Source organism: Eufriesea mexicana, unplaced genomic scaffold (genome assembly GCF_001483705.2).
Source record: "Eufriesea mexicana isolate 0111107269 unplaced genomic scaffold, ASM148370v2 scaffold1824, whole genome shotgun sequence".
Classification (NCBI taxonomy): domain Eukaryota; kingdom Metazoa; phylum Arthropoda; class Insecta; order Hymenoptera; family Apidae; genus Eufriesea; species Eufriesea mexicana.
This window is the reverse complement of record NW_016909928.1, coordinates 139,136-151,939: the sequence shown is the minus strand read 5'-3', so window position 1 is coordinate 151,939 and position 12,804 is coordinate 139,136. Positions and strand designations below refer to the sequence as shown.

The 12,804-nt window shown below is 32.7% G+C and overlaps 2 protein-coding genes across 5 annotated transcripts in view; one reads left to right on the top strand and one right to left on the bottom strand.

Annotated features, from left to right (window-relative positions):
* Positions 1-1,016: 1,016 nt before the first annotated feature.
* Positions 1,017-10,562, bottom strand: wgn (Tumor necrosis factor receptor superfamily member wengen). Of its 4 annotated transcripts, none has more exons than XM_017902456.1 (6): positions 10,264-10,562; positions 7,116-7,556; positions 6,849-7,029; positions 2,509-2,637; positions 1,513-1,698; positions 1,017-1,208 (listed from the first exon to the last, which is right to left on the bottom strand). In XM_017902456.1, the coding sequence occupies exons 2-5, from the start codon at positions 7,551-7,553 to the stop codon at positions 1,535-1,537; spliced, it is 912 nt and encodes a 303-aa protein (XP_017757945.1). In that variant the 5' UTR covers positions 7,554-7,556; positions 10,264-10,562; the 3' UTR covers positions 1,017-1,208; positions 1,513-1,534. The 4 variants fall into 4 exon arrangements, 3 of the variants coding, with proteins under 3 accessions (XP_017757945.1, XP_017757944.1, XP_017757946.1); XR_001890304.1 differs by having other exon boundaries at positions 1,174-1,208; positions 1,422-1,698; XM_017902455.1 differs by lacking the exon at positions 1,017-1,208 and having other exon boundaries at positions 1,379-1,698.
* Positions 10,563-11,604: 1,042 nt separating this feature from the next.
* Positions 11,605-12,804, top strand: part of stas (Transmembrane protein stas) — a 2,040-nt gene continuing 840 nt past the window's right edge. Inside the window, exons 1-3 of the mRNA XM_017902469.1 lie at positions 11,605-11,687; positions 12,352-12,463; positions 12,537-12,665. Coding sequence (XP_017757958.1) covers positions 11,654-11,687; positions 12,352-12,463; positions 12,537-12,665 — 275 coding nt within the window. The 5' untranslated portion in view covers positions 11,605-11,653. The remainder of the gene's footprint in view (positions 11,688-12,351; positions 12,464-12,536; positions 12,666-12,804) is intronic.

Below are 12,804 nucleotides of genomic sequence, written 5' to 3'. Positions count from 1 at the left end.
GATTAATACTTCTAATTATCATTACCGTAGCTAAAACGTAATATTACTGTGTTACATTTCACTATGGATGATCCTGCAAATCATGTCGCTATCAAAACGCAGTGTTTTCAACATTTTTACTTTCGATAAAACATACGAAATAAATAATCGGAAAAATTGTAAATCTTTTAATCTAAACGCCAATATTTTTCAAGTATCATAAACGAAAGTGCGTAAATTTTGTAATATCTACGTATGTATGTACATACGTACATACGTATGTGTTCTATACATACATTACACATGCACGCGGGTACACAAACTCGCATACATGCATACATGCATACATGCATACATGCACGCGCGCGCACAATATCATCCAACGATTGCCAATTATTCGTTTTGCACAATATAGACGTGTCGCGCAATTTCACGTATCGAAAATCCGTCTTGATTTTTCTTCTCTTAATCATCACGCTATTTTTGCCGCATTAATGAATATAACAAAAATTAATTCGGTAAACTCTCGTACGCCATATACAGCACACTGATACTTTTCGACATAGACCGGATCAGATATCGTAGTTGTAAATGAAAAGCAAAAGCGAAAAGGGCAAGGAAATAAAAAGAGTATTTTCGTTAGTTCAAAGGTTAAGAAATCTAAATATTAATTTGAATATTAATAAAGACGAGAAGAGAAGAGAAGAGAAGAGAAGAGAAGAGAAGAGAAGAGAAGAGAAGAGAAGAGAAGAGAAAAGAAAAGAAAAGAAAAGAAAAGAAAAGAAAAGAAGAGAAGAGAAAAGAAAATAGGACGAATGCAAGTAGGCGTGAGTGAAAAAGAAAAAACTGTCTATTTCTAGGGAATATTTTTCTGGAAGATTCAAAATGCGATCTGTACAGGTTGCGTGTCATAACGTTAATTATTTTAATATAAAACGTATCTGTAATTTTAAGATGATTAAAATTAGCGACTTAAACAACTATTTGGAGTTTTCATTTTACGTACAAGAAGAGGAATCACATAGAATTTCCGTTCCACGATTTACATCATTTTATTTCCTCTTTCGGTATACATACATCGCACAGTTATATTACAAAGATGGCAGCTTTTAAAGCTTATAAGAAAAAATAAATAATCGAACAGGCCAAGTCGATCGTCGCTCGATCATGTTCGAGCTTCAAGACTTGGAGCGAGGATTTCTTCCTCCTCCTTACAGATCTATCTCTACCTGGAAAAAAAAAAAAAAAAAAAAAAAAAAAAAAAAAATAATAATAGAAAACAAAGGAAAAGCAGAAAAAGAAAATAAAAGAGAATAAAGGAGGAAAAGAGGAAAAGAAAATTATATAAAAAGATATAGTTATTAAATTATTAAAAATTAATAGAAATTGCTTGTTCACGATCAGCGAATATGATTTTGTACGTTCCGGCGTTTTTCTCTTACCCGCGTTGGAGAACGAGTCGTAAATACGAATATAAATATTGTCGTCGATTTAAATTTTAGTTGAAACTTCTTCAAAAGTAGTTTCCTTTACCCATGTTCCTTCACTTGCGTTCCTATGAATCGCTGAAATTTCTTTTTTGATTTAATATCGTTTCGATATTTCGATGAATTCTAGCGATTTGCAATTTCTCCCCTTTCGAAGGCTCTCCGTCTTCTATGTAAACGTTTCCGCTGACTTCTGGCCAATCGATCATCACAGGTGTCTCTCTCTTTCGGTCTGCAAAATAAAGAAATTCACAATATTCCTATCTAATATATTTACACATATATTCTATATCCCTTTCTTATAATCTTTCCTATTGTATATTACTCCTAGAAATACTTGCATTTCTATATAATGGATGTAAAGTAAAAAAAAAGAATGATGTATATTTGAACATACAATAGCCAATCTGGTCCCGTTTTATATGCCTACTACTTTACCGTTATATACCCGTAAATCGAAGTGTCATCCAAGTGTTGGACGTTAAAGCAAATATGTTGAAATATCGAGAATTTTTTGGTCAAAATTTAACTTTTGATACTAAATTTAACTTTACCGTTGGAAATTTGAAATTTGAAATGATTTTAAAGGATTTTAAGTTATAATTATATATCGATATTAAAATATAGATAAATATTTCATTTTCGGTTATTATCGTATAAATATTCGTGTGATTACGAAAAAGAAATGTCCTTTTCTTTCACTTTTGTTTATACATTTCAAAATTTCCCAAATTCACAGGGAAATTGAGAAAGGAACGAGAGCTAAAGCAAGATTTTTATCTTAATTTCGTAAAAAAGAACACTAATCGATCTTTATGACATCACCGATGTCTATGACATAAATTGGAAAATTGATCTCCTCTTTGTAGTAAAAATATAGTAAAAGTATAGTAAAATGGATTTTCCGTTTCTTCCTCATCTTTCGAGGAAAGAACGTTTTGTTGAATTCGTTAATTTAACGAAATATTTCATGAACGTGTGTGAAGGATATTTTTGCAAGTAAAAATACAAGTAAATGTGCCGGTTAAAAAGATTGACTTACCCAAAAGTTTCTCAAGATATTGGCATCTTGTTTCGGGATCAGCAGGGTTTATGGGTGTACCAGCGACTAGCTCGGCTAATTCCGCCTTGACCATTAAATTTAATCGAGCCGAAATCTCTTCTAGGCCTACTGGAAATATCCCATACACTTTATTTCGTACAAAATTTCACGTAAATTTCTTTAACTTGCTTTATTCTAACATGATTATCACTATTGCAGAACATGTGCATAGAAAGACGTAAAGAAAAGTAAGAAAAATAGTAAGAGAAGAAATGAAAAGGACAGAAGAGCGACAAAGTGACACGGTAGATGGATAAAACGAGGTAAAATATCTCTTATCGATATAGTACTGGAAACTAAACCGAAGCTAACTAAACCTTGGTTTACTCGAAGGAGGAGTATATTACTAGAAAAACTGTCGGATGTGTCGATATTCAATGGATGCTATACGGTGTCTTGTCAATTCATTTTCGAAAATAATCGGTTTACCAAAACGCATTTACGGTTCAGGAATGAATGGTCATTCTGCGGACACGATGGTAATTCAATTGTCATAAACTGCATGATAAGCGAATTTGAATTCTACATCGATAAAATAAATTGATAAATTTTGATAAATTACACATTCGCGCGTAAATTACACGTATATTACGAGATAAATTAGTATAATATAAATTTGACATTTCTCTTTACCACTGACAATCAAAATTATTTTAAAGAAACAATAATATGTAAATAATATATAAAATGTACAATTACGCTATAAGAAAATGCAAGTAAACGTTGATGCGTTAATGTTAATTAAAATTTAATTTTTTACTAAATGCAGGTTGGCAGGATGTGCCAATTAAATAATTTTGAGTAATTTTAGCTCAATACGAGATCTAGAAGCGTTGAAAGATTCAACGTTTACGAAATTGAATAATTTATTTGGAATACGAAAATTTAGTAGAAGAAGTTGAAACGATCGTGTATCGTCTACCCATGGATGGAATGCGAGTTGAACGACTATGGAATGCGGTTCTGCTTTCTCAAGACCCCATGGGATGAATCTAACGATAGCCTCGCTCCGGTCTAAAGTCATGTTTTTCTCCCCTCTTAAAGAAAACCTTAGCTAGCCAGGTCGAAGAACTATTCAGCTAGAAAAATAAACGCTTTATCAGCGGTGACTTGTCTAATAAATATTTTCTTAAATTGTATCTTTTGAAATCTCGTTGGTAGAAACTTGCTTATAATATCGATTAAATGTTGATCTCTCGATGAGAAAAGGGGGATGAAATAGGAAAAAGAGGAAAAACGAATGGATTTTTAACGGCGAAGAATCGAGAATTTCGAGAATTTCCTTTCTTTCTCATTTTTTTCTTTTCTTCTCCTTTTTCGCTAGCAAAGGCAATTTCGATATGATACCTTTTCCATATGTTTTCTTTTTCTTTTTCTTTTTCTCTTTCGCAGAGTGATTCCTTTTCTCTTTTCAGAAAGTCTCTACGAAAATGAAAAAAGGATTAAGAGTAATATCTGAAAAGAATTACTATAATTGCAAATACATATACGTATAGAATAATGCAAATCACTTTGCGAAGATTCCCAGTGAAGAATTATCGTTAATTCGTTATGATTGAAGAATATTGGTAGAGGGACCAGGTAATGGAATCTAACAGGAGAAACAGGCTATCCTCGGTCCCCTTTAGTAAGCAGAGCCAGCAATGAAACGGTACTAATGCCGAGAAAATAAGAAAATACTTTCTGATTCCAATTGAGAGGAGTAAGTGAGCAAGATTTATCCAAGATATGAAAACTTGGCATAAGTATACCTCTTTGGTTACGCTTTCGTTGACATCGCTTTATTTTCGTTGATTAAAGTTACAAACAACTACTAGATTTTACCAACGCTATAGAAACGCTTTGTCTGATCCGCTTTGCGCGTAGAAGCTTGAAAAAGGAAATTTAATCGCCGTTTTAACACTTGGACTTTATTTACCGTTAATTTATATAATAATATCGTTAATCTTTGCGAGAATGAGAGGGAAAAAATATACGACGATAGGATAGATTAGTCGAAGCATCATTAACAACGGTAAATATATTTTTACGTATACACGTATATGCGTATCGATATATCTCTCTAACGAACATTCTTCATTAGAGATAAATGAACCAGTTTTTTTTCATATATTCTTGTATATTCTAATTCTAACGTGAAATGAAATTTCATCGTAAATTCCTTTTCGTTATTAACCCTGTCCACCGCGACACGCTTTATTTCGAAATTTCCAAATCTCTTCTCTCAGAGATTCTCACTTGCGGTGAGAAAGCGTAAAATCGATATAACACGAACGCAATTGTTGTTGTACGCGTAATGTACGCGTAATGTACGCGTAATGTACGTGTAATGTACGCGTAATGTACGCGTAATGTACACGTAATGTTTAAGCGATAAAACGTGCCGGGTGAAAAGAGAGTAATGCAAGTGTAGATGAATACAGACGTAAAAAACGAGGAAATCGAACGGATCGATTCCATCGCTGAATAATACGCTTCCCCGGGAAACGTGGGTGGTAGCAAGATGGGGAAGAGGAAAAGGGGAAAAGTTGGTATCTAAGTCGGGAAGAGTCGAGGGGAAAAGAGAGAGTTCCGGCGTTGATGAGTTCTGCGTAACGCTCGTTATGCAAATGTAGATAGTAGCATCGTACAAACGTAGATCGTAACACCGTTCGAATCCCGCTCTCTCTCTCTCTCTCTCGCTCTTCCATCTCTTTTCTACCTTCCTTCTATCTATGTGGTGCGTATTGGTCGCGAGATCCACGTATTCTCGAGGAACGATCGATCTTGAACACGCGTTCAAATACACGTTCGTGAACATGGTAACGGCAATTTGCAAACATTGACCGTTTATACCTTACAGTACTAGTATATTACAGAGCCGTGAAGAATTTAAAACGAATTTAAGTCGAATCGCGTGATTTCGTACACAGTGTTATTTAAAGATAACGAAAAATTTAAACGACCTTCCCCTGCATTACCTTTCCCCGTCTTTGAACGGCTCAATCACACGAACAATCGGGTGCAAGTTGATCGAACGAATAAAAAATCTGTCATTTCATTTCACTAGTTTCGACTAATTAGTACACGTATATGTATCTCTGTGCGGATAATAAATATATCTTCTATTCTATAGATAGCACTGTGGAAATATTAATTACAAAAATTACGAATATTTGTTTCTATCCGTGACACTAAATACAATGATGTAACGAAATTCGCACGAGTAACTGTAGAACGGAACTGTAGAAAATGAACGTATTCGATAGCTTGATTTTTGAAATTTATTTAGACATATCGCGTGGTTAAACAAAAATTTTTGCATTCGTGTAAATAATGTACGACTGAAGGGAAAAGAAAATGAAAATGAATGAAATAAATGAGTGAAATAAATGGAATAAATGGAATAAATGGAATAAAAAGGTATTAGTTTTATTTCACGTGTAAACGATAAATAAATATCCTCGGATCGGATGGAAAATCGGAGCAAAGAGATTTATTTTAGTCTTCGAAGGAGATATACCATTGACGAGATATGCCGAATAACCGAAAAATGAATCATTATATCATTATATGAGAAATAATGATTAATAACGATTAATAACGATTGTAAATGATATAGATAATTGGAAATAACTGAAAAACGTTTTCGTTTATTAATTGAAAACGAAATGCAACTGTTTCAGATGATACGATGCGCTCGCGGCGCGGCACGGCGCGGCACGGCGCGGCACGGCGATTAGAAGCCGCGATAAAAAGTTTTACATTTCACGTTAACATAGCCGATGAAATAGGATTTCAAACGATATATACACGTCGGAATGGACGGATGACATAAGTAAGTTGATAAATGAGAAATGAGTATAAAAAGAACGCGGAACGGGAGGCGATCACGAAAGAAACGAGAGGCATCGAACACTGGGACGTCATATCCGGGCGTGATAGATCAAGCCAAGGTGAGCAGAGGTCGTGAGCGGCCCTCTAATGAAGAAAATCTGCCTTGCATTTTAAAGGACTTTTTATCCCCCTCCAAGGAAACGCGTAACGATCCTTCGGAATCGAATGTAACAGAATATCAGAACGGCCCCATATCTCCTCCTCGTCGGCCTACATCGCCGTCCTTTCGCCATTATTATCCTTTCGAAATTATTACGAGGAAATTATAAATCGGTAGGTATTTAAGTAAATTTGGAAAAATAAATGATAAACTCTAACCAAGCGTACGCAACGGTTAATAAGAAATGTTAATAAGAAATGTTAATAAGAAATATTAAACGACTAAAGTAAGGTTTACTTCCTACCGGGCTCGAAGTTTTTCTTCATCCGACGCCACTGCCTCGCGTAGACCAAAGCCGAGCATCCTGCGACCAGAAAAAATAATATGCAGGCACAAACGGCAAGAATCAGCGCGATCGTTTGCCAATCCCAGTGGATTCTTTCCCTCCAAGTAGCTACGCTTCTCGTACGAGGCCCGTTCGATCCCTAGAATTTCAAGGTCCACACAGAGATCTTAGAAACAGGATAAATTTCCTTATCGGAAGGATGCTTAAAAAGCATAGAACCCGCACCTGGTCCTTCGTTCTCGATTGAATATCTCGCCGCTCCGAATCGTCGATAAAGTCGTTCGATTTCCGTTCAACGTGTTCTTCATCCTCTCTCAACTCTGGAAATCTCCATAACATCTTCGAAGTAACCGCTTCGAGGCTTCTTTGCCCGGTTTCCGGTCTTTTCCTGCTCGAAAGAAAAGACCAATCGAGCTCGAGAGCGGAGAGTGGTCCGCAAATAGCATCCTTGTAAATGGCGCAGGGGCTCAAAGTGAAATCAGGAGCACATCTGGTGCAAGGCCAACAGGTGGTACGCTCGACCGACCAAAATTCGAAACCCGGTTTACAGACCGGATATCGGGGAGCGGATGTCGAGCAGTCAGCCTTGCGAAGACCGACTAATAACAGCAGCACGGCCGATACACGCACCAACAGATATACCCAATTGGGTTCCCGAGGCATCACCTGAAACCAACACGTGTCTCTTTCGTGCTTTCCTGCAAAACTTGCCATCGCTAACTTTGCAAATAAAACGCTCTTCGTTTCTGTAAAATTCGTAAAATTCGTAAAATTCGTAAAATTCTAATCGCATAAATCGCATAACGTCCAACTGACTACAGAAATTTATACCTGAAGCCTGAAGAAACCAGCCTGAAACCATTCTACGCATTCGTAACTTTCGAAATTCAATTATAAACTTATAAACTTATAACTAAATGCATAGAACATGCTTAGATAAAAATCTAAGAAGAATGGAGAAAATGGTAATTGGGCAGTTTCGGATAAATTATAATAATAAATGCAATGATTATTCGAAGAGAACATGTTTCAAACGTTTCACAATTAGATAACGTTAACATTGGCCTGGGGATAATATTACTATATATTATTTTTCAAATATCACTTTCAAACCTTCCCATTCGCATAGAAAAATGTAATTTATATTTAATGTAATTATATTTTAATGTATATTATATTTTACATAACGTATTATTTCAACATACCGACTGTAAGATTTCTTTCCGCAAGGGTATTATACGAAAGGGTATTAGACGAAAGATCGATTTCCATTTGTATTTAACAATATCGTTTCCGGGCAAATAAATCATACGTGAGAACAAAAACGATTCTTTCAGACAATTCGTTGAAATAATCGAGCGTGTAAAGTAGTCGTTTAACCGGCAAAACTGGCCAGACCGTTTCCACTTCCGGCTCGTTTACGATGTAATTACATCCGTAGTTGTATTACGAGCACAATACATCCTTATGAGTATGCGTACGCGCACGTATTAGAATAGTTTTAACATGAATCAATTGACCGCGATTCGGTTCTGATTTTACTGCCATTTTTCGAAATATCTCTAAATATCTCTTAATATCGGTGTGATAACTTAATATCGCCTGAAATATTGATAAATATCGCTGAAAATGTCGCTTAATGTCCAACATTCTCGTTTCTAACCATTGCTCACACAATTACTGTTATTAGTAAAAGCTTCTTTGTTATTAGTGTAAATAGCTTCTCGCTAACTGTTTTCATAAAAGCTAATTTATTCCACAATCGCTTTCCAACGATAACCTTTGTACGTATATGTATGCACATTGCCAATGTACATTGCCATGGATTCGCGAATATGCAAATATTTTCGAAAAGGTAAGATTTGGAAATTCAGAGAATTTCCTAAGAATAAAAATTCAATTACGCGTTATTGTAATTACAATTAATTATATATTGTGATTGATTGATCGATCCATCCATCCATCCATTCATCCGTTGATCCATTTTCATCGACTGATTAGGAATCGAATTGGAAAATAGAAAATTGTGTCGTAGCAAATAGAAAGCGTAACCTGTTCTACCTGTAGTGAAGGTTTCTCCCGGGCTATTTAAAATTTGATCCGCGCTCTTTTACCAATTCTACTTCGCCATTGTATGGCAAACATACGCAGTTCGCGTACTAGAATCATGCTGAAGCAAAACCATTACAAATTATAAATTATATATCATTGTTCTCTATATCTTCTTGTCCCCTTTTATCCTTCACAGAAACATATAAAAGTCGAAAAAATAAACTAAGATTTTCGTGACAAAATAACTATAATATAATAATTACACTCCTTCGAGTCTCCATGACATATTTTATAACTATATATCAATTATTTACCATCGAATAACTTTTTTTTATCATTTTTCATCATTTTTCATCATTTTTCATCATTTTTTATCATTTTTTTATCTAATCTTCCATTAAATATTTAACTTTTTCTTCTATTTCTTTTTTCAACTATCGACTATCTGTTATCATTGGAAAAAACTACAGAGGATTATTATACTCCGATTTCCGATTTTTATACACTTCTATTTACTAACATTTATTTATAATATTTCTCATACACATTTATAATTCACCACCATACAATTTATAATTCAACATAAAAGAAAAACATAAATACATAAAAAGAACTTACCAGTTTTTATTAATTACGTATTAGTCCTGTAATGTAACAACTACCATTACCATATATTCTACTACCATATATTCTACTAGTCTCTAGTATTCTAATCTCATTGACATTCTGTACGTTTCATGTATCGTCGAATACACATGTACAAGTTTCGAACCCTTTCGAAACTGAAATAATTTCGTTCTATATTTTAAATCTTATTTCAAATACTACATTTCAAATTCGCTCTTGCAACGTCTACACACTTTTATCGTTCAAATATTTCACATACAATAAGCACAATGCGAAAATATAATGTAATTTTTCAACACGACCTATATTAAATTCAAATTTGCTGATACATACCTATTCGAATACGAATTGAATAGACATATTAAATAGATGAATTAGTAAATATTAGTCGTAAGTATAAATCTATTCGTCGCCCAAACTATTTACATACCTAAATAATTTCGTTCAGTGAATAAGCTACTATTCAAATTTTACAAATAAGCTAACAGCGTTTTGACAGTAACGGTACGGTAAATCAAATAAAATAGCGGTAAAATGATCAAACTAAAGCAACTAATATTATTAGTTGCAACGACATTAAAACGATATTAAAATGATATTAAAACGATATTAAAATGATATTAAAAAAGACATGCTGGCAGAACGTTTACATTAAGAAATATATTATATGTCTATATATTGTAATTGTACGTACGCTGCCTTCGATAAATGCAGGCCTGTCATGACGTAATCGAATTGATGTATCCAAGATTGATTACCGGGGACGATATCCACAAAAAAATATCCAGAATACACAAAAAATCATTGATCTTTCCATCCGAACCAAAACGTAAATGATTAATCATACAGTTTTACAAAAAAATTTTACAATTTTACAGGTTATAAATCTTTTTAAAGGTAAAATTAACAAAAATTCTTTTTGGCATATTAGAAAACAGACAGCGAAAAGGCGGTATTTCAAAAAATCTCCGCCGCCACCGAATAGACGCGCACCGACCGCCGACCACAACACGACTGACTAGACTGGTTATTCTAATTTCCGCCCACGATCCTCCCTTAAAAAGAGAAGTAGTTTATGAGAAGGAGAGAGATACTAAAAGGAAAGAGATATGGAAAGAGACCTAGAGGTGGAAAAAGATGAAAGAAGACAGAGGGAGCCACGCGGTGAAATAAAAAAAAAAAGTAGCGATGGCTTTAAACATCGTTACCTATTGCTGCAAATACAAATTTTACACCAAAAGATAATACTTCGCTAATTTTTGTCCTTATACTACCTTCGCTAATAACAATTCTCTTCTTACCAAATTAACGATTCCTAACATAACTTTATTGTAATTTCACTATTTAACCAAGATATTATTTTCATGTAAAACCTAATAAGACATACATAACAGCAATTGATTTAAAATTACATTTCCTTCGCTCTATCTGTAAATTAGGAACACTCGCCATTTACAAATTATTACATTTATATATGTACATAAAATCTATATGCATATATAATATATGGAATATATATATATAATTATTTTTAAGTGTAATTTTCGCAGTCGGATTAAAATTATTTTAACTCGATTTCATTTTTCATCTTTGTTAATTCTTTCAACGTCTATAACTTGTGTTCAATGTCCATTTCTTTTCATTCCTTTCTTTTCTTTAAACAGATGCATTTAATTTAAAGAGATTTTCACCTCTTTAAATAATTAATGATTAATAAAAAGAAATAAAGTAACAAGGATAATATTCATAGAAATTATAACAAAAGTAAACAATATAATGAAACTAATAATAATGATACGTAATGATTATAAATAACGATTTTAATCCAAGTATAATTTCTTTTTCCTTTTTCTTCTTCTTTTTCTTTCTCTTTTTCTTTTTCTCTTTTTCGAGTTACAATACAGTACCTACTTCCGCTATAAATAAACAAGTAAATAACAAATGTCAAATATCACGAATTAATTTGTAAAAAAAAAATTGTAATTATTCAGCTTGCTATTATAAAATGATACCTAGTCTCTTACTTTCGCGCCATCTTGGATTTCCGAGTAATTAATTTCTGAGAAAACAGTGACGATCTAGTTATGAAAACAGAAACTAGAATAAAACAAAGTATCGGTAGGATAACGCCTTAAATACAATATTTTATCAGTAAACTAAATAATAATTTTCCTTAAGTAACCTCTGATTTCATATTTTTCATTAAAAATCACTTTTAAATTCATACGCCAATTTTTAACAATATCTTATTTATTCTCGTTAATGATTTTCTATCAAAAGTACTTAAATTTTAAGAAAGTTATTTATATATTTCAGTCTTAGCCATACATTATTATTATAAATTTCAATATTTCATAATATATGAATAAAATTAAAAGAATCATAACCTTAAATTCCAACTTCATACATTCTTAATCAAAAGGAAAAATTCTTATGCTGGATTTTATTTATACATAGCTCCGCTATAATCTTAACTTACTTACGATTTAATCTAATTTTTAAATTTACTGCCATTTTAATCATTAAATTTCAATACTTCTATACTTAAATACTTTCATAATTATCTATCGTGTTACTATATTACTTACTTTACTTAAAAATTTCAAATATTACCAATTTCCTTAATACGAATAAATTTACTAACTTTCATAAGACAAAATTAATTGATAATTTTTATAAATACTTTCAATTATTAATTAGCATTCAAGTTAACCAGATTAAAAATTTAAATTAACTACATTAAAAAACTAATATTTTAATGAAATTTTAAATTCATTTCCAGATTCCTCTAAAGAGGCATCAACAAAACAAACAATTTTAACAGTTGCAGTGATTTTTATTACTTCGTTATCAGCGTTACTTTATGTTTATACAAGCTTTCCAGAACTCACAGAGTAAGAAATAATTGTGATAGATAAAGCAAGTTCTATATAAAGAAATATTATCCATTTCTGACATCTATTTCAGAGATGAACGACAACACATGAAGTTACCATTACACATTGAAGAAGCTAAAAATCTGGGCAAACTCCTTGGACGATATAAAGATCTTTATTATTTCCAAGTGCTAGCTGGATTATTCGTTACGTACATTTTGTATCCTTCAATATTTAATCTCCTAATTTCAAAGTAATTTATAACTTTTAGCAATTTCTTATTTAATTTTTGTCTAAGTAATATTTTGTTTTGCGTATATAATATTACATGCAATTATTTTTAAATATCAATATTATAT

Bases quoted from the DNA above. Each gene is read 5' to 3' on its own strand.
- wgn (XM_017902456.1), bottom strand. From the start codon at position 7,553: ATGCCTCGGGAACCCAATTGGGTATATCTGTTGGTGCGTGTATCGGCC. The intron at 2,638-6,848 runs GTAGGAAGTAAA...GGATATTTCCAG, and splicing joins GAAGAAAAACTTCGAGCCCG to TAGGCCTAGAAGAGATTTCG. The intron at 1,699-2,508 runs GTAAGTCAATCT...TTTATTTTGCAG, and splicing joins ATATCTTGAGAAACTTTTGG to ACCGAAAGAGAGAGACACCT.